Source organism: Tupaia chinensis, unplaced genomic scaffold, assembly GCF_000334495.1.
Source record: "Tupaia chinensis unplaced genomic scaffold, TupChi_1.0 Scaffold138407_1, whole genome shotgun sequence".
Taxonomy (NCBI): domain Eukaryota; kingdom Metazoa; phylum Chordata; class Mammalia; order Scandentia; family Tupaiidae; genus Tupaia; species Tupaia belangeri.
The window spans coordinates 3,823,166-3,845,535 of NW_006198305.1; the positions used below are offsets into that span (position 1 = coordinate 3,823,166).

At 38.6% G+C, this 22,370-nt stretch overlaps 1 protein-coding gene across 3 annotated transcripts in view; it reads left to right on the forward strand.

Moving 5' to 3' along the window:
- CPQ (carboxypeptidase Q) overlaps positions 1-22,370 on the forward strand; it is a 580,759-nt gene that overhangs the window by 128,513 nt on the left and 429,876 nt on the right. For all 3 annotated transcript variants that reach the window (XM_027765483.1, XM_006161308.3, XM_027765482.1), the window contains exon 2: positions 21,579-22,039. In XM_027765483.1, the coding sequence (XP_027621284.1) occupies positions 21,610-22,039 (430 nt within the window). In that variant the 5' untranslated portion in view covers positions 21,579-21,609. The remainder of the gene's footprint in view (positions 1-21,578; positions 22,040-22,370) is intronic.

Below are 22,370 nucleotides of genomic sequence, written 5' to 3' on the forward strand. Positions count from 1 at the left end.
TTCAATTAGCCTCCTTTCTAGAGACCAAGACTGAGAAATAAATAGGCAATTATTGGATCATTGAAGAAGTCATGATGCATTCTTGCATAGAAAAATACATCATGACTTTTCTGATGATCCAGTATAATGCAAAGAGATAAATACTATGAATAAAGTAGGTAGAATTAATGTACTAGAATAGTGCTGGGACCTACCCGAGGTCTACCTATCCCACGCCATCAGGCAAGATCTTCCAAAGGGTGAGAGTTAACTCCTCTAAGAAGCAGAGGGAGCCTTCTGCCCCTTCCTGTTTATACGGCAATAAGCAAATCAAGTTCTCAGAGTCTCTGTTTTGGAAGTAATAAAAATTCTCCTGGGTTTCTTATGAGAATATAATCAGATGAGGTACATTAAAGCCCTTAGCCCAGTCACCTTCTAGGGGAAACATCAATATTAAGTTTTCTTTCTTATTTTCCTCCCTTCCTGGTCCAATCAAGTAAGGAATGTGACTTCTTTAGCACAGAGGTACTTTCTGGAAGGTTTTTAGTGGTGTCTGTCACTTGCTGTTTATCTTCCTGCTTCCAATTCATTAGACTGTTTTCTCTCTTATTCTGGTCTTGGCTGTGCTCCTGTCTTTCATGTGTTACCTGTGACACTTCATTAGAAGGAAGCGATTGGCCCTCTGGGCAAGTGATGGAGGCAGAGGAAAGATGGGAAACAAGTGCAGCCCCCGGGGCTGTGTGACGCCAGTGTGGACTTGTGTGACTGTGAGGGCAAGGAGCCTCAGTTATCTGTCGTCATGCTCTGCATGTGGGGAGTGGTGGGAGAAGGAAGCCTTAGTCATTGAGCCCAGAGAACAGAGGGCTGAATGCATTGTTTCTGGGGAGGAGAGAAGAGAGTACATAGAAAATAAAATCATCTTCACGTATAACTCGTTTACTCTGTTTTGGTGTATCCTGCAAATAGTACATTATTTCTCCTTTTGGCCAGGCCTTAACTGAGTAGAAGCAACTTCTTCTAAGAGTGGTCTGACTGGCCCACGGGCATTTCTGATGCAGGGAAGCAATGCAGTAAATTTCATAACATGGCCTAGCCGCAGTGGCATGGACAGCTAAGATGTGTTCTGTAGGCTGAGACCACATGAGAGAACCAGGTTCGATTCCCAGGTCCAACCTAAATGCTAGCCAGTTGGTGCACACCTGTAGTCCCAGCTGGGAGGTTGAAGCAGGAGGATGGTGACATGGTGAGACCCTATTTAAAAAGAAAAGAAAAAGAAAAGAAAAGACAACTCCACAACAGGTTGCTGTTGGACTTTGCTTTCCACTGCTTTGCATTTCCTTTTGTTCATTTTTCTGTGCACTCTCCCTTCCTAAGAAGACTTTACTTTTTCCAAACCCGAATCAACTTCTCAAGTTGCAAATCCACCTAACCTTCAGACTTTTTTTTTCTGCACAGCTGTCACAACAAACTTCCCCTCATCTGCTACTAAACGTATCAGACACTGTTGTTCAGGCTGGAGTTGCCGACTCATTACCCGGGGGCTTTCCAATAGAATCTGATGTTATCCAAAGCTTCTCATCTGTTTCAAAGGGTACAATTTCCTGCATTCTCTGGAGGGAAATCAAACGCACTACATTTAGGAAATAGGACGATCCTTCACAGATTTAGTGGACCTCTAGGCAATTATAGGGTGATTATTCAGAACTTAGTGTTTCCTCACCTCATTTCCCATAACAGTGACTGGAGTGACCTGACTATGGGCTTTTCATCTCTGAGTGAGACTTTGGGAAATGAATCACAAAAGTCGAGATAAACTGTGAAACCTTTGATTTCTCTCTGTCCTCCTCTCAATCTATTTTTCTTTTCTTCTTGTCTCTCTCTAGAGGTAATCAGTTCTCTTTTCCCTTTTCCTTCTGTAGCCTCAATCTGGCATCCACAATCTATTCCTTTAAGATAAAAGTCTACCCTTATAATCCTTTAAATAAAGTCTTCTGGTAAATGTGGCTCTCTTTGTAAAACTACTTTCTGGATTTAGTGAAGAAAAACCACTTTCAGTTGGTTTCCGATGCCCAATCGAAGTTGCTTTCTCCTTTTTCTCACCTCTGGCCGGAGGTATATTTTCCACGATGGTCTTTGTCCCACACTCCAAACTTGTCTCTCTCCCAGTGCCTCCCTAATTCCTCCTTTATTCTCTTTAAGTTACCTTTTTAATTTCCTGCTGTCAGACCTCTGCTGTGTCACCTTGTTTCTTCAGCTTCCTAGAAAACTTGTTTTAGGGATATTCCTCCTCCATATAATTCTGCTGGCTACACACTGATGTGGTGCTACAATGGTTTAATTTTACATTGACTGATTAAGCACTTTGAATAATTGTTTTAGCTCCATTACCGAGGATCTATTTGGCTTAACACATTTCTTTTGCAACCTTTGATTAATGTCTGACCACCAGGACAGAGAAGAACCGGAGCATTAATTTCCTCTTGACACCATTGAAAAGTGCTCTTTTTCCTGTGCAAGAGCCTGAAGCAACAGATGCTCTGTGCTTCCGTTGCAGGGGAAGAGAGCACTCACTGTTGCGAATAAGCGTGTGTGTTCTCAGCCAGTGTTTGCTAATGGTGCTAAGTCGCAGCCATTTCATAGCAGAGAGCAAATGTTAGGATTTAGGAAAAAGTGTACCGGCATATCAGATTTTAAAAGTGAATGGCAAATTTTTGTTGCGTTAACAGCGTATGGCTAGATGGTATTTTCTTTTTAAGCTCATGAAACTTAACAGCTGTTTAGCAAGGCAGTATTTTCATATATGTCTGTTTGACAGGTTTAATAGCAAATTTTGCAGTAAGTGACTTGCTGCACAGGCCTCTGGCTTGGGGTGTCGCAAGAACTGCATTTGCATCAGGATTCATCGAGAGTCTTTCTGCTTTTGTATTACGGGAACCTGGGTTAAGATGAGGGAAACTGAAAGCCGTGTTCCAGAGGAAATTACTAATATCTCTACCAGAGTGTTCCTTGGAACTTGTTGTTAACCAGTTCAGAGGAAGATAACATGGAGGAAACATGCTGTTTAGCAATAAAAACCCACGAGTACAGTCAGTTTACTATAACCCTATGTTGGTGAATGATAATTAAATCTATATATCTCCAACTTTATAGTTTTCTGCAGCTGAATCTCAGGAAGACTTCTGCATTCTCTCTGATTCAAGGAAGCTCACATTCTATCCTCTGCCTCTGGAAGAAGCTGCTGTGCCTTGTAATAGCTTTTTAATATTGTCAGATCGAAGACAAACGCTTCACTGGCTTTATTGGCAGAAATAACTTCCCATTACTCTTATATTGGGGGGCCTGAGTCCTGGGAAACTAGCGCTTTATGAGGCTAGAATACCATTTCCTTTCTTCCCTTATTTTAATTCTCTTAGATTGTAGGACCTCGGAATTGCTAGTGCCTAGGGTTACCCGCTTTGTATTTGGCCCCCAAAGAGTATACACTACATTTTTCATGATTTATCTGTGCTTTTATTGACTGTATGTGCTTGATTATAGCTGTCGACTGAGAGTGTGCACGTCTGACAGAATCACAGAACATTGACGTCTGTTTGCAAGGGCAGCCACCCTCATGGTCAGTCCGGCATCCTCAGCTAACAGAAGAACCAAGGGCTATCTCAGTCCTCTTTTTTAGAAAAGATTTTGCAAGCTAAGAATATAAAATGTGTCCTAGAGTTCATAGTTGATTTTATTTACTGAAATTTTAGTCATATTTTCCTATTTAGGCTACATGTAAGGGAGCTTCTTTCTTCTTGACCCATCTCAGTCCCATTGTGATGTGGGTCAAAAGCCAGTCACACTCAAGGAGCTGTGTGACACTGATGCCTCCTTTTGAACTGTAGGAATGTAAGCTTTGTTGTTTAATTCACACAGGAAACTTGAAAGGGATAAAATAAATCTAGAAAAGAGTAGTAATGTGAGCCTGATTAATTTTCTGAGAAGGCAACTAAAAAATGCTCACTAGTAAATAGTAAAATGTCAGGGACACAAAATGAGTCTGCCACAGGCTCATGCTGATGGGATCAGGAGGGACAGCAGAGAAGGTCACTAGACAACTGCAGGGAGTCGGACATTGAGCAATTCAGTGTAACCTGTGGGTCTACTGAGAGGGGTCTACTGCTGGACCTCTTCCAGCAGTTGTCATTCTTACATCTCCTGATCCAGAGCTCCTGGGATTCCCCCTGGGAAAGAATCAGTTTTCCACTTGCCCAATTCCCATCACTTCACGAGCTGCTGCCACTGTTCTAACTCCCACAACGTGGGAGAAGAAAGGGAATGGCGTGAACTGCTTCTGTACCCAGCACCCTTCCTTCAGTCCCTCTTCATTCTCATTTCTACAATGCCTCTCCTTTATTCAGAATGTCCTGTTTAGTGGCAGAGACATCTGCAATAAAGCCTCATTATCACAACTCTTAGTAGAAATAATGGTGAAGCTACTGGATACAGATAAATCTTAATATAACACAGTAGGAGAAGTGAGCCTGAAACAGTCCTCCACCTCCCTAGAATCTGATTCTGACAAAGATACAATTCTGATCCTGTGTGGTTACTTCTAGAAGTATAATAAAAATAAGTGTTATGCTATTTCTTAAAAGAAGTTTGGGGCCCGTTAGTGGCATGGTGGTTAAGGTAGCTGGATCCCACATGGGCTAATTGCACATTTGCTTGAGAAACACACTGAGCATGTGTACCTGCATTCCCTAAATCCCACTTTCCCTCTCTTTGCCTTTGTCTCTCCTTTCCAGCAAGCACACATGTCTTATAGCAAAAAAATAAAATAAAAATTAAGTTTGAACTTTTAAAAAGTCAGGTAAATATTTTTCTTTTAAAATAAATATGAAATTGTAGGATGTTGCAAATATTGTACAGAGAGAGTCTGTACTATACTTTACTCAGTTTCCCTGAATGGAACATCTCTATAAGTAAAGTATAATATTAAAACTAGAAAATTGCCATTGGTACTATTTATAGACTTTATTCAGTTTTCACTAGCTGTTGCTGGGTGGGACTTTGTAAGTATTTCAAACTATAGCTTTTTGTTTGTTTGTTTGAGTAGATTTGAGGTAGTAGTGGATGCAAAATTTGCCTCCAGTCTCTTCCTCTCTTCCTTTATTCTTTCTTCCTTTATTGTTCTTTTGTTCTCCCATCACGTAAAATAGTAGGTTCTAGAAAAATTGTATCAACAAATACAGTCTGAATTCTCACTCTGCAAAATAGGATATTAGGTTTAATGGAGGACATGCATGTTTATAAGAATATCCATGACTCATTTACTTACACAGAAAGATTCAGTTTAAGATAGTACATACTGGGACCAACAGTTAATGTAATGGCTATGTTGCTGGACTCCCATGTAGTCGACCACGGTTTGCGTCCCAAACCCCGTGGCTTGAAACTCACGCCGGGCACGTGTGCGTGCATGCCCAAGATCCTGAGAGGAGAAAGGATTGTGGTGTGGCCATCCCCCCTGGGGGGTGATTTCTCGCTTTCTGTCTCTCTTTCTCTGTCTGGCGAGCGCATGCACCCTATAGCAAAAACCTCTCCAATAATAATAAAAAAAAGATACTACATACCAACTAAGCACCTGAGATATGTTCAGCTGTGTTTTTTGGATTATAGAGAAGAACTATCTTTCATCTGGATATGTATATCTACTTCTATTCCTTGATCTTTGACTGACAGCTCTCTGTTAGAGCCTTCCAAAACTTATATAGGTATAACTTTCTATGTTGTCTGTGTATGTTCACCTAATACTACATTTAGTAGTAGTAAGAGCAGGAAGAAGAGTGTTTGGAAAAGAAATAGCTGTTAATAATGTTAAATTTTTGAGATGTTAGGTATGATAGAAATTGAAATGTGTTCATTGGATTCATAAACAAGGGCATCTTTAATGACCATTGTGAGTTCAGTTTCAGTTGGTTGATGGGAAGAGATACCAAGAGCGAAGATTGAGTAGTTTTATTTAAGTACTCATGTGGAGAGTAAAGGAAAGTGTGATTGATATTATTTAACAAAATGTGTTATAGAATGTTAGAGCTGAAAAGCAGTGCTCTATTTGTTTGTTTTGCTAAAGGGAGCATGTGCTTACTAGAGAGAGAGAGGGAAAGTGAGAAAGCACCCTCCAAGGGGGATGACCACATGGCAGTCCCTTTTCTTTCATTCTCCTTTTGGGGTTTTGGGAAGGCACACACATGTGCCCTGTGTGTTTTTAAGCTACAGGGTTCAGGACACAAACTGTGCAGTTGGCCATGTGGGATATAGCCACCTTAACTATTGTGCTACTGACTGGCCCTGTTTATTTATGAAGAGAAAAAGAAAGAGACAGAAACCTAGAGTAGGGTCTTTATACCATGATCCATTCCAAGCTTCAGCCAGCCCTGGATTATAGGCACATACACACATGTCCATTGTATTCTTGAAGGTTTTTAGATGTAAACCCAAAACCTTTCCATGTGGGTCAGCCATGCAGGGCATATAGCCCTGTATTTATATGTATAGAAATCTTTCAAAAAATAATTTAGGGTTATGCATTTAGAATAGGACAGCAAGGATCTAGGTCTCTTGACTCCCTTTTAAAAATAAACTTGTGACTATGTTATAGTTTAAAGGTATAAACTAGTGTCTGATGTAGGTGAGCCTTAAAGTGATGAATCAGAGTCATTTACTTCTTTTGTGAAATATAACTACTTGTGTGATGAATTTATTGTTTTACTCTATAAGTATTTATTGACAGACATTATGCCATTTGCTCACTATACAAAGATAAAACACACTCCTTGCAGAGAATATGCTCGGTGAATTTTGTAACAGTAAAATGTTATTGCCATTATGTAATGTACGGCCTGGTGGAGTAACAGACACAAATAGTAGTAGCAGGTAGTGTTATTGAAAAGGCATCAAGTAGCTCTGCCTAAGTTAGAGACCAACGAGGTAGATCTTGTATCATGATTGTAATTTCTCCAAACGAAGAAAAGATGAAAGGGCATTTTGGAATTTTGGGAGGGAATAGTATGAGCAAAATCAGGGAGATATAAAGAATTTTTATAACTTCAAGGGACTGGTAAACAGCCTAGTGGGCTGCAGTATAAAGGGAGGGAAACAACAGGGAATTATGGTGAAGACTAGAAAGCTGTGTTAGTCTGTGTTGCTGTAAAAACGTGTCCAAGTTTGGGTAATTTATGAAGAATGGAAATGTATTTTTCTTACATTTCTTACAGTTCTGGAGGGTATGAAATCCAGATCAAGGCACTGGCAATCAATATCTGATGAGGGTTGCTCTCGGCCTCTAGGATGACCCCTTGTTGCTGTGTCCTGCAGAGGGAAGGAATGTTGTGTCCTCATATGTTAGAGGAATGGAAGAGTCCAATGGCTTCCAGCCCCCCTTGCAGCCAGGTCGGGACTGTGATAGAGTTCCAACCATGGAATGTAGGCAGAAGTAAGGGATTCCATTTTTCTTTTTTTTTGAGAGGTTTTCGCTATAGGGCATGTGCACTCGCCAGACAGACAGAGACATAGAGACAGAAAGCGAGAAATTACCCCCCCAGGGGGGGATGGCCACGCCGCAATCCCTTCTCCTCCATTCTCCTCTCGGAATCTTGGGCACGCACGCACACGCGCCCGGTGTGAGTTTTAAGCCACCGGGTCTGTGACGCGAACCACAGTCGACTACGTGGGAGTCCAGCGACATAGCCATTATGCTAACTGCTGGTTCCCGAGGGATTCCATTTTTATGTCTCCCCACAAAAACTTTTTAAGAAAAGTTCTCCTCTGACTCTTTTTCAACTATATGCTGAATAGAGGATGCTGAAGACTGGAGGAGGTGGAGCCATGAGAAACAAGAGCCTTTTTTTAACTCCCTCTTTTCTTTCTTTCTTTCTTTCTTTCTTTCTTTCTTTCTTTCTTTCTTTCTTTCTTTCTTTCTTTCTTTCTTTCTTTCTTTCTTTCTTTCTTTCTTTCTTTCTTTCTTTCTTTCTTTCTTTCTTTCTTTCTTTTTCTTTCTTTCTTTTCTTTCCTTTTCTTTCCTTTCCTTTCCTTTTCTTTTCTTTTCTTTCTTTTCTTCTTTTTTCTTTTCTTTTTTTTTTGGAGAGGCTTGCGCTAGATGGCACTTGCGCTCACCAGAAAGAGAGAGACAGAAAGCGAGAAATCACCCCCCCCCTCCCCGGAGGGGAGATAGCCACGCTGCAATCCTTTCTCCTCCATTCTCCTCTCGAGATCTTGGGCATGCAAGCACATGTACCAGGAATGCGTTTAAGCCACCTGGTCTGGGACTCGAATGGCAGTCAACTACATAGGAGTCCAGCAACATAGCCACTATGCCAACTATTGGTCCTTTAACTCCCCTTTAACTTACAGCCTTTTTATAAGGGTGCTAATCTAACTCTTGAGGACTCTGCCAAGCCCATACATATTGAATTGCATTGATAATTAAATTACAACATGAATTTTGGAGGGGCCAACATCATTCAAATAATACAAAAGGCTGTAAGTAACTATAGGACCAGCAAATGGCATAATGGTTGCATTGCTGGACTCTCATAGAGTTGACCATGGTTTGCGTCCTAGACCCAGTGGCTTGAAACTCATGCCAGGTATGTGTGCATGTGTGCCCAAGATCCCGAGAAAATAATGGATCAGAAGGGATTGCAGTGTGGCCATCCCCCATGGGGGGTGATTTCTCGCTTTCTGTCTCTATGTCTCTCTTTGTTTCTGGTAAATGCACATGCTCTAGTAAAAATCTCTTTAAAAGGAAAGAAAAGAAAATGCTGTTGCTCTAACACTGAGTGATATTATAGTATATTGGGTTGTTGGAAAAGTCATGGCATATTTTTTTCTGTTTTTCTATGCAAAAATGCATCTTGATTTTTCCGATGACTCAATAGTCCCTGGCTTAAAATGGTTTGACTTAAAATTTTTTTACTTTTAATGGATTTATCAAGACATAACTCCATTGTAAGTTGAAGAGCATCTGTAGTGGGGAAAAATATTTTTTGAGCCATAGAGTCATTTGATTTGGATTTAAGGTAAATCAAGTGACAATATGGATGATGGGTTATAAAAAGACCTGAGGTCTTGGCAGTGAGATGGATGAAGAAGTGTTCCAGATGAGGGATAATGAGTTTCTGTACTAAGGGCAGTGAGGATAAGGGTGGGAAGGAGTGGAGTGAGTCAAATAATTTGAAGCTAGATTTTCTATCTGTTCACCTGTTCTCCTGAGGGAGAGAAAAGAATCCAATAAAACAATGTGATTTATAACTTGAATTGATTAGGGTGGAGACTAAAGGAAGAGTAGGTCTGAAGGAATGATTCTTAGTTTGGTGTTTCATAGTTAGAGTTTTAAGTGCATTGTGAAATCTAGGTAGACCATACATGAGATCTTATGGTCTTAATTAAGATAATTTTTTTTTTTTTGAGTTTTTGTGAGAGAGTATGTGTGTTCTCTGGAGTGGGACAGTGAGAGGGAAAGTGAGTTATCACCTTCCAAGGGGGTTGGCCACTCCACAGTCCCTTCTTCTGTGTTCTTTTCCTTGGATTTGGGGCACACATGCACAGATGTCTGGCATAATTTTCAAGCCACCAGGTCTAGGACTCAAAACACAGTAGGCCATGTGGGAGTCCAGCAACTCAACCACTATGCCACCTACTGGCCCCAACAATACTTTTAATCATGGATTCCCAAGAAGCACTCAAATATTAGTATATCAGACAGAAATGTATTCATAGATGTAAGAAATAGAACATTTAACTGTGGCTAAAATGTAATAGAGCTTGTTTTTCTCACATAACAGGAAGGTTGATGGTTTTGGTGATATTGGATCAGGTATTCAGTGATAGACTAAATTCTCTGGTGGACTTGCTGTTATGGTTACAAATAGCTGATGAAATTTCAGAGTTGTGACCATTTACTTGTCATGTGCTTCTCTTTGGGTTCCTGGGCAAAACCAGGTTACAAAGCCTCCTCTGGATGTAAGATTGAGAAAGAGAATTATTGAACTTATTTAAATCATTAGCTCTCCATTATATCAGATACAATGTCTCTCTTTTAAAAAACAAATATTTTATAATGTCTGTTTTATTACCCTAATATAAACATCAGAGATAATTTGCTTAGATGTATTTTTCAAATAAGTTAGTATGCTATCCTAACTGTAAAAGAAAGGAGAAATAAAGTAACTTGTAATAAAATAACATGCAAATTTTGAGGTGAGACTACATTAGAAGACATAGCAGATACTTGCATGAACATGGCAGCAGCAAATGCAGAAAATTCAGGGGTGAGTAATGGTGTTTCTGATACCCTAAGTATCACAGTCATTGTTTTACGAAAGTGATGACCAACTCTGTAAAGTTCTGAACAGAATAGCATAGCCTTCCCTTGATATACATGGTAGTTGCTGCTTTGAAAGGTCACCTGGCATTAAAAATGCCCACAAACTATTTTGTATTTGTATATATAATAGAATTAAGTTCAAGTCTCAGAAAATAGTGTTTTCATGTTTAAAAAAGGCTATGTGGGACCAGCAGATGTGTAATGGTTGTGTTGCTGGACTCCCACATAGTTGACCGCAGTTTGAGTCCTGAACCCAGTGGCTTCAAACTCACACTGGGTGTGTGTGCATGTGCGTCCCAAGAGAACAATGGAGAAGAATGGATTGGGGCATAGCCATTCTCCCTGAAAGAGTGATTTCTTTTTTCTGTTGCTCTGTCTCTCTCCCGCTCTCTCTCTAAAAAAAAAAAAAAAAAAAAAAGGCTTTGTGGAAGGGCCAGCATTTGGTATTGTGGGTTAAAGTGTTGGATTCCCACACACAGTCAACTGGTTCAAGTTCTAGATCTGGTGGCTTGAAACTCACACCAGGCACTTGTGCTTGTGTGCCCCAAATCTCGAGGGTAGAGTGGAGTAGAAGGGAGTGTATGTGGCTGTCTTTCCTGAGCCTTATTTCTCACTTTCCCTCTCTCTGTCTCTGTCTCTCTCTGTCTCTGTCTCTCTCTCTCTCTCTCGGATGAGTGCATATGTTGTATAGAAAAAAGAAAGAAAAAAACCTTAAAAAAAAAGAAAAAAGAAAAAGCTGTGTGGAGCCCAGGAAAGTTCATAGTACATAGATTGTCCTCTATGTCTAGCATCCTTAGTCTCTACCAGCTAATTACTAGTAAGAGCCCCACGCTGTTATGACAACTAAAACCATCCCCCCACTACATATTTAAAATGCCCCCCATGGGTAGTACCATCCATAAGAAGAATAATTGGCATAGGTTAATAGAGCTGTCCATCTTTCCCAAACAAAATCGAGGTTTGGTTACCAAGGAAAGAGGACATGCAGTCTCCTAAAACAATAGTAGAAACCGTCTCTTACTTATTTTTATATCTTCTGCAAAATTCTTGCCCCATTACTGGCATATAGTAAGTTCTCATTAAGATTCTGGGATGACTGAATGAATAATTGTGAGAATAAACCATGGGAAATGGATCCTTAGTATTGCTTGAGTATTGCTTAGTATTACTTGAGCTTTGGATTTAATAAAGGTAAAACAAATCTTCCTTGTGATGATCAAACAGTTTCAAAGAGCAATCTAGTAATGTTATGAGGAGTTGAGAAGTGAACTTTGGTATGGTAGTGTTACAATTAAGTATTTCCGGTGTATGATTAAGCACTTCTGGTCTTCATATCTTCTACAAGCTCTGGGCTGAAGCTGCTACATGCTCCAGGCTGAAGTTAAATTTATGTTAGTGAATCCTACTCTGCAATGGGAGGTTTATGGGGAATATTTAAGTTTTCATTTGAGTAGTATATTCAGTCTTTAGAAGAAAAAGTAACTGACACAATAAAAAAAAGTTAATAAAAATATCAGACCCTAAATCTAACTCCTGTCTTTCAGCACATTCTGTTTTCATTATGTTCTTTTCTACTTCTATTAGTCTATTCATTCTGGCATTTTTATCATAGCCTGAGACATTTTCAAATAATATTTATTTTAGGGAAAATATTTAGAAATGGAAGCAAAGGGTTTTGTTTTGTTTCCTCAAAATATAAACCTATTATTAGAATATAATTCATAGCATGAGAAATGTTAGTTTTGCTTCCATTTACTTCCAGATTTAACTAGAAGAGAGAACATGACATTATAAAGAATTTTATCTCTTTGTGAAAGAGATAATCTGTAACTATGGATTGTGATAACAATATATGAAAAGCAAATCTTTTTCAAACAGTGCTCTCCAAAGTTGCCTTTGAATATATAACTTTGAATTCAAAGGGGTGATACAGCATGGGTTTTAAAAATAGTTGTTTAACATTTTGAAGGGTATGACATTTAGTATTTCCATCATTTGAATTCAAGTAAAGGAACAATGACTTCAACTTTTTGCGTATAAGAATAGACATTTTTGAAAATGTGCAGTTTAAGTTTAGGCATTTCAAATAGTTCTATAATTGCTTGAGAGAATGCTAGTTTTCTTTTTTTTGGGCCAGGTTATTAGTATTTTAGAGATTTTAAATGGAAGAAAATCTTGAGTATCTTTATAAATGAATTGCTTGACTAATGCATCTTTTGTAGACAAGGATTACTTTTGCAGCATTATTGTCATCCCTGTATGAAGATGTTAAAGAATAACCAGATAGGCGATAAATAATAGCTTATTAGGGGATTTTGAAGAACTTTATATGGCTGTCCTTGTCCTGAAGTGTGACTGAGAAAATGCCAAGGAGAAAGGAGGTAGTGAATATCAAAGAAGAATTTTTCTTCTTCCCTTATGGTCTTTTCCTTCCTTCTTCTCTCCCTTCCTCCCCTCCCTCGTTTCCTTTCTCCCATCCTTAGTTTCTTGTTCTGTCGGTTGCATGAGGGAGTTGGGAAACTTTTATTTTGTCTCCTGTCACAGCACTCTAGGGCATTTTACTCTGCTTATGTTGGAAATTTACACAATAGACCTTTGCAGGTAAACCTTGTGGAATACCTCCTTCCTATTGCTGCTGTATCTGCCATTTTTTTCTGCTCACCAAGGACCTGCTTGTCTTCCTGTAGACCATGTTTCATAAAGCCTCTAATGTCTTCCCATGAGTTGTTTCCTCTGTTGGCTTATCTTTTCTCCAGTACCATTTCTAACTTCTCCATGAGGTCCATCGATAATCCCCTGCTTACCCTTTAAATCTCATCTCAGGTATTAAGAAGGGTCTTCAAAAAGTTTATGAAAATGGGTATCATGAAGAAACTATGCATGAATTAAAACAATTTTTTTTGCATCTAAAAAAACTTGTACTTTAATTCTATGAACCTTTGGAGATCCCTTCGTATGATTTCTTAATTCCTTCCTCACCTCTGTTCTCGTGGAACCTTTTTAACTACCTGTTATAGGGCTTTTTACATCTTTCTCCTTGGCACACATTGACAGCTTTTGAGGATATAACCATTATCCCATGTATTTGTGTCTTCAGTGCTTAGTAGAAACTCAATAAATTACTGCTGGGTGAATGAGAGATGAAGTTAGGACCCAAACAATTAAAAAAGAACACTACTATTGAATAAAGAGAAAATGTTTTGAGATGTGTAATACTGTTTGTCTTTGTGGATCACCATAGACTGATTTTGTCCCTGTGTAAATTCTAGAGAAATACCACTGCAATTTGCATTAAATGTCTGTATAAGGGACATTGTATTTTTTGAGCTAGTATAAACCAACAGTCTTTCAGATGAGCAGATCCTACGGGGATCTTTACCTGGATCAATGTGAGAGCAATGCTTTGTGGTAGATGTAAAAGGGTTCAGCATCTAATTACTGTTTCATTCACAATTTTATCCAACCCTTTCTTTTTTTCAGGTAAATAAATTACATACGTATTTTATTCACTGTATAGAGTTGTGCATTTTTATCTTCCTGAAATTGCCCCTGGGTGAATAGGGATGTACCTGGTACTAATATTAAAAGATTTGCTGAGTAAATCTGAGTAAATCGCCACACTGTTTTTAATTATATATACTAAAATATTTCTCCTAATGGCCTATGTATTTCACACGGAGGAATGTTAGTTATTTTATGCAAACAAATGGATGTACTGATCCTCCTCCTTTGGAGTGGCTTTAGGTCCCAAATGAATTTTTTAATGTGTGGTAACACTAAATCTATGTTTTTGGTGAGTTTTTTTTTCAGATTTTTCATTTATTATTGGTTTTGTTCAAACTTCTGTTTGTATAACTTATTATTTAAAATTTTTAATATATTTTTATTTCTTAGAATGGACAAATTGCATATCAGATGACAGTTTCTGTGTTTTAAAAATTATGTATTACATTTTTCAATTTTTCTTTTTGAGAAGTTTTTGCTATAGGGTGCATGTGCTCTCCAGAAAGAGAGAGACAGAGATAGAGAGACAGAGAGCAAGAAACCACCCCCAAGGGGGATGGCCACGCCACAATCCCTTCTCCGTTCTCCTCTCGGGATCTTGGTTATGCATGCAGAAGCACCCGGCCTGAGTTTAAGCCACTGGGTCTTGCACTTGAAGTGCGGTCAGCTACATGGGAGTTCCCCGACACAGCCATTATGCCAACTGTTGGTCCCATGCATTACATTTTATACTTTAAAAAAAAAAATTTAATTTTATTTATTCATTCATTTATTTTAATTTGAAGAGAGAGACAGAGAGAGAGAGAGAGAGAGAGAGCAAGACACCAGGGAGATAGAGAGAGAGAGAAAGTGAGAAAGCAAGCCACCAGGTCCAGGACTCAAACTGCGATTGGCCATGTGGGAGTGTCTCACACCTTAACCACCATGCCACCTGCTGGTCTCCTACATTTTTTAGTGTTCTTAAGTGGAATGTGATAGGTCATTTTCTTATTCTGTTTTTATTACCTCTTGAAATCTAGACTGTTAGTAATAATTATTTTCTACTATTTATTAATGAAAAGACATTTTAGTTGGACTAGTATAACTTTCTAAAAGCAAAATAAAAGAATAGTACTTTATTTTTGAGATACATAGTTATGCATTCTAGCAAAGAATTACATCTGTAATTTTAAGATTATGTTCCAGGGAAAACCAGGTTTTGCCTCAGCTAACTTATATTTGGTGTTTACATATATCAGGTGTTTTAGGTGATTTCTTATGTAGTTCATTGTTTTGTACCTTCGATCTTATTAAATATTCAAAGTACTGATGTTATGCTCAAGGAAAAACTGTTCCTTTAAAAGGTTACAAGCCATCGTCTTTTAAATTAACTCATTTTTAATAATTAGCATCATTGCATCTGTGGGATTTGAAGATACAGTCTAGTTAATGTATTTAGAACTGGTATTAGTTTCTGCTTTAAATGCCGGGGACCAGCCTCGGCGTGGGTGGGTTATCTTGACAGAGGCGGCAAAGGTGAACAGAAGACAAAGGCCTCGATGCCTTTTCATGCACGTCTTTTGCCGGACACCCCTCAAAGATTGGTCTCTGAGGAGTGACAACTGTTAGGAATCATTGTGCGTTTTTATTGAAAACGTGTTACATATAAGTAAAGGGAGAGGGGCTAGTGTTTCAATTAACAGCTCATAAAGTTTTTAACAATAGAGAACATAGATTTTATTTAGGGTTTGATTAAGGGCGGGTCTAGTGCAGTTCCACATTTGTAGGTGGGTTTCCATGGAATGCAGTTTTGGGAAAGCGATTTTGGTAAGCAGAGATGATTATCAGCTGATGCGGCGCAGCAGCCATCTTGTGATTACTGGGAATGGTGCTGAGAAAAGAAAATTTTAAGAATAGATATTAGTTTTTATGGATCTTAATAAAGAATGATACTTATACAGTTTTGTAGGGATTTATAACTTAATTTGAGGAATCCTAATATATTTATTTATTTTACTTGGCGAGGGCGGAGGTGTCCTGGGCCAGTTTTGGCCTAATCTTATTTTAGGTAAAGAAAGGATTAAGTTTACCTTAAATTTATTTTGAAGGGCCTTCTAAAGGTTAAAATTATTTCTGCCCAGAAAGAACTTCAGCCCATCCTCTATTGTGACCATGGAGATAAAGCATTGTAATTAATAGTAAGTGATTAGATCAAAGGGGAGCGGTCGGGGGACTTCCTGGAAGATTTTATTGTACACTCAGGATGTATAAGAGAGCTATGCAATTTTTTTATAGTGGTATATTGGGGAGTCAGAGGGGGGTCGCTTCCCAGTAAGGCTGCCACAGTTTCTGGAGCAAATAGTAAACAGCCTTGCTGACATGTTAATTGACCCAAGCTTTGTTCCAAGGTCGGGGGCGCACAACAGTGGCCTTGCCAACGTGTTGATTTGACCGGAAGCGGAGCTCAAAGGTCGGGGGGCTCAGACAGGTTCTGGGGCCTTGCTGGGTCAGACTCCTCCATTTAAAGTAATAATATATTTTTAAGTGTCAATTTAACTGAGCCTGTTAGAAAACATCAAGTATTATTATCAAGATGACATGATATTTATGGGACTAGCAGTTGGCATAATGGCTATGTCACTGGACTTCCATGTAGTTGACTGCGGTTTGAGTCCTGGATCCAGTGGGTTAAAGTCACGCCAGGGGCACGTGCGTGCGTGCGTGCCCAGATCCCGAGAGGGGAATGGAGGAGAAGGTATGCGGCGCGGCCATCCTCCCGGGGAGTGATTTCTCACTTTCTGTCTCTCTGTCTCTCTCTGTCTTTCTGACGAGCACACGCACCCTGTAGCAAAAACCTCTCCAAAAAAAAGAAAAAAAAGATGACATGATATTTATTAATAGAAGTGATATACATGCAAAAGAATATAAAAATGTTAGACTTGGGCAGTGTTATTTTCTGGAATTATCTTTTAACCAGATGTACCCACAAGATGATGTTCTTGTGGTTCCTCTGGGAAGAGAATCATTCTCTCTTCTTTGCCTACTGAGCCAGTCTTTGAGGCTGTCTTTAGATGTCATGTCTTCATGGTTCCCTTTCTTCTTCTCTGTGTTCCCTTTGTATTTGTGTATAATCCTGAGTACATTATATTTGACTATAGTTATTTGCATTTTAGACTGTATTTGGGTATTCCCCATTGAGCTTCTATTATATGTAAATGTATACATATTCCTATAAAAACAGTTTGAAATCCTCCTGAAAGTCTGTGTCAGTAAGTTTAGTTACCTGGCTGCTTCTAGTTGCTGGTTTATCAGCTGCTTGGGAATCACAATACAAGCCTTAATTAACTTTCAAAACAAAGATGAATTAAGGACTTCTAAATTCTCTTATATATCTAAAAGTTCCCATATGATTCTAATGCATAACTAAAAATGTATTGCGAAATAGTTAATGTTTGCAGAATGCTTAGAGAATTTTTAATAAGAAGTAGAAATTTGTGGTTAGTGTTAATGAATAGGTGGGTTAGCAACCTTTTGTTTCCTTCTTTTTGCACAAAAAACACATGGAAAAAATGTACTTTCAAGAATGAATTGCCATCTGGTGAAATATTTTGATTACTTAACAAAATTTAGTTTTTAAAAAAAGCATCAATATGGTGACTGTAGAAACCAAGACCTAATGCAAGTAAATAGCTGTAATAAAAAGGAAAACATCATCAATGTGTAGTTTTCATAAATTTCAAGGTATTTCAGATATGATAGCATGTTTTTATTTTTACAACTTCTTTGTGAAGGAGTCCAGACTGGTACTTCCTACACTAAGAGTGCTAAGACCTAGAAAGATTAAAACCTCCTTCATTCCTTAGGCAATTTTTGAGTACAACTGAGGGTGAAGTGGTTAATAATTTACCCTACTTGACTTAAAGAATAGGGAATATAGAGCTGATAACATGGTTAATTTATGGTGGAAGCATTAGATGATGTTCAAATAACCCTGAGGTGTTATTTGGTTATGCACTACAGAAGTGATGTTTTCCCCCCAGTATAGGAAGCCTGTGTTTGCTGGAGAGAGACAAAGAGAGAATAGGGAAGTAGAAATAACTCCCCAGGGGGGATGGCCATGGTATAATCCCTTCTTCTCTTCTATTGGGATTTAGGGAACACATGGTTTTCAAGCTGCTGCGTCTGGAACTTGAACCATGAAGTTAGTCATGTGGGATCCAGCTGCCTTAACCACCACACCGCAGGGTGACCCAAGAAGAGGTGATTTTAAAGCATTTTCACTGAAGAATTAGTGAAGGAATTTATCAGAATAAGGGGAGTAGGGTGAGTAGAAGGGCCTTGCAATAAAAGAGGATGAACATGCATAGAGTAGAGACCCAGAATTGTGAAAGGGCCCAAGGTATTTGAAGAACAGTTCAATGCTGCTAAAGCATTATTGTCTAACATAAATATAAATATAATATAAAATTTACTGATAACTACTTAAGAAAAATAAAAGAAAAAGATGAAATTAATAATGTGGTTTACTTAACACAATATATCTGAAATATTTACATTTCATACTTAAGTCTTTAAAATTAAATCACGTATATATTGTACATTCGCAAAATATCTCAGTTTGGAGTAGTAGCCAGATTTCAAGTGCTCAAAATCTAGCACTTTAGGAATGAATGCATGTATACATGTGTGTGTATGTTTGTGTGTCAGGAGAGAGAAACAGAAAAAATAAGAATGAAAACATGTGCTACTTCCATACATGATAGGACAGGCATACGATAGACATTCCCATCCCAAATAGGAGAAACAGTTAAGAAAAAAAAGTAACTGGTTCTGAGTAAGTCCAAAACCCAACAGGATGAACAATATTAAATTTTAAGCCCTGGTAATAATCTTTTTTTACTTCATGTCCCATCTCTTTTTTTTTGAGAGATTTTCACTGTAGGGCGCGTGCGCTCGCCAGACAGACAGAGAGAGACATAGAGACAGAAAGCGAGAAATCACCCCCCAGGGGGGATGGTCACGCCGCAATCCCTTCTCCTCCATTCTCCTCTAGGGATCTTGGGCATGCACGCACACGCGCCCGGCGCGAGTTTTAAGCCACCGGGTCCGGGACACGAACCGCGGTCGACCACGTGGGAATCCAGCGACACAGCCATTACGCTAACTGCTGGTTCCCATGTCCCATCTCTTAAACACACCGTTTCAGGGATTGTATGCTTCAGGGCTTGGGCAGTCCAACCCTATGGTTTTTCTGAGCTTAGACCTTGTCACAATTCTCATGGGTTGGAGTCTCATATCTGTAGTCCTCCAGGCTTGTATTGTATGTTGATAGTAGTACAATTCTGGGGCTTTGGGGGATTCCCACCCCTCTGACTCCTTTAGGCATTGACTTAGTAGTGATTTTCTGTGGCAGCTCTCTATCTCTGGAATAGATTTCTGCCTAGGCCTCTGGACTGTCCAGTACATCCTTTAAATCTAGGTGGAAGTAGTCATGCTTCTACAGTTCCTGAACTCTGATTAAAATTAGCACCATATGGATACTGCCAAAGCTTTTTCCTCGCATCTTCTGGAGTGGTGAGCCTATCTGCGTTTGTGCTTTCTTGTGCAGTGGTGGGATGTACAAAGGATACGGTGCCAGAATGTGGGAAGTAGACACTTGAGGCAGCACAGGATAGTGAATGCTGAGGTTTCCTGAGTGCTCCTCTAGAAACCTTGCTCTCCAAGTCTTAGCTTGCCTTGACAATCTCTGAAATGCCTTCAGGGTCATTCTCCTATTGCCTTCATGAACAGCACTTCATTCTCTTCCAGTGATACCAGTCTTTTTGGTAAATGGTTACATGGATACACCCTTAGTTTGTATTCTTAACATATTTTTTTCTTCTTTACATAGCTAGGCTATGGGTTTTTCCAAATACATTCTGTTTACCTTTTAATTATAAATTCAGTCTTCAATTTTTTTCTCTCATTTTATTCTATGCAGTTAAAAGAAGCCTCATAGTTCCTTTGACATTTTGCTTAGATATTTCTTCAACCAGATATCTTAGTTCAATGCTCTTAAAGTATGCCTTTCATAAAGCCTTCAGGGATGGACACAATTCATTCAAGGTCTTTGCTGCTTTATAGGAAGGTTGGCCTTTACTCTAGTTTCCAGTATGTTGTTTCTTATTTCTGCCTGAGACTACATCAGAATTGCTGAAATATTCATATTTCTACCAATATTCTGGTCATAACCAGTTTAGTAATCTCTAAGGAGTTTCAGACTATCTATGCAGCTGTTTTTCTCTTCTGAGCCCTTACTAGAATTGTCTTTAATGCTCCATTTATGGAAATAGATACTTTGTCTAGCTTGCTTCTCTAAATTCTTCCAGCCTCTAGTCATTACCTAATTTCAAAGCCACTTCCACATTTTCAGCTATATATTTGTTATAGCAACAGCCTACTTTCCTGGTACCAATTTTTGTCTTAGTCTGTTTTATGCTGCTATAACAGAATACCACAGAATGAAACATTTATAATGAACAGAAATTTATTGGCTCCTGGTTCTGGATGCTTGAAAGTCCAAGCTCAAGGAGTTAAATCTGGTATAGATCTTTATATATTATAACATGATGTATGACATAATATGGTAGAAGGGGTCAAACCCACTCCCATAAGAATGAACCCATTTCATGGAAAATAGCATTAGTTATTATTAGTTATTAGAACACTTCTTGAAAGTCCCACTTCCCAATACCATCACAATGGCAATTAAATTCCAACATGACTTTTGGAGGGAACAAGCATTCAAACCAAAACAGATGTACAGTTTATAAAACTGTATAAACCAGTGCTATCCAGTGGAATGTTCTCTAATGATAAGAATGTTCTATCTGTTCTATCTAATATGTAGCCTCATGTAGCTATTGAGTACTTAGACTGTAGCTAGTTATGAAGAAACTGAATCCTTATTCATTTATTTAATATTTTTTATAAAGCAAAAAATACAGAACTTAATTTTTTTTTTTTTACCAACAGAGAACTTTACATTCATTTGTAAGTTTTTCATTATTATCATGTAGGTGGTGGATATCATATGCTTATATGATAACAAAGCCCATTTGTTGTGTATTTTTTATTAATTATTTGCTTTTTGTTGTAGCTTAGACTTTTTCCTTCTAAAAACATAACACAGTCCCTGGCATATATTGGGAATTCAATAATTATATTTAGAATATTAATATAAAGTGCTTCTGGAGGATAGATGAAGAAGCAATTCTTTTTCATTTAAGGGGGATGAAAGAGACAGTGAGAAAAGATGCCATCTTAAAGAGCTTAATAGAATGAGTTTCACAGACAAAGAGAAAAGAGCACATCAAGCAAGAGAGCACTGCAGAGTTGGTGTATACTCTACTTCTACTTGGTGAGGAGGGGGCTGGTGCAGCAGGTAACTCTTATTCCTGTAACTGCTACCACTAACTCATTCTCCTCTTCCTCATTATCTTCTCATTTCAATCTCCCAGAGTATTTTGCACAGGATTACTAAGTAACATGTGATCCCATGGTTTTAATAAATGCTACTGTATTAGTAAGTCCAATCACTGTCTCTTTACTTGTCCTTTTCTGGTAGTTATGGTGCCTGAATTCAATGGTGGAGATTGGTCAGTGGTTGGGAAGGGAAGGAGAATGCTGCTTGAAATGCAATCTCTGGGTTATGGGCAGATGGCTGTGAGATTCTTCCCCCCTAAAATATCAATGTTTCTTACTTGTACAGATTATCTTGAAGAAAACGAATTGGAAGAAATATGAAGTTCCTTATCTTCATATTTGTTGTTGGTCATCTTTTTTCCTTGGGTTCTGGGAAAGCTATCTATAAGAATGGCATTTCTCAAAGGACTTTTGAAGAAATAAAAGAAGAAATAGCCAGCTATGGAGATGTTGCTAAAGCCATCATCAACCTCGCAGTTTACGGTAAATCTCAGAACAGATCCTATGAGCGATTGGCACTTCTGGTTGATACTGTTGGACCCAGACTAAGTGGTTCCAAGAACCTAGAGAAAGCTATCCAAATTATGTATCAAAATCTGCAGGAAAATGGGCTTGATAATGTCCACCTGGAACCAGTCAAAATACCCCACTGGGAAAGGGGAGAAGAATCCGCTGTGATGTTGCAGCCAAGGATTCACAAGATGGCTATTTTAGGTCTTGGCAGCAGCATTGGAACGCCCCCAGAAGGTACTGTTTGTCTTCTCAGTTTGCTGTGTACTTTATTAAACTAATCCCACTTGGCATAATTGATTAAAATATGCCTGATTCATATTAGAGTTTGAATGCTAGAAAGGAAAATATAGCAATTTTCCATTCTATTGGCTTAATGAGCTTTCTACTTTTTTTTTGTCTATTTTATACTTTCTACCTTCCTTCTGTTTCTTTTCTGAAATAAAACTGACTGTACAAGGTTACTTTTTGAAGGGAAGTTCTATAGCTACTCGTCCATGATATTTGTCAGTCCTATCACTTAATAATTGTTATCTGTTGTAGAATAACATTAGTGTCATTCTGTAGA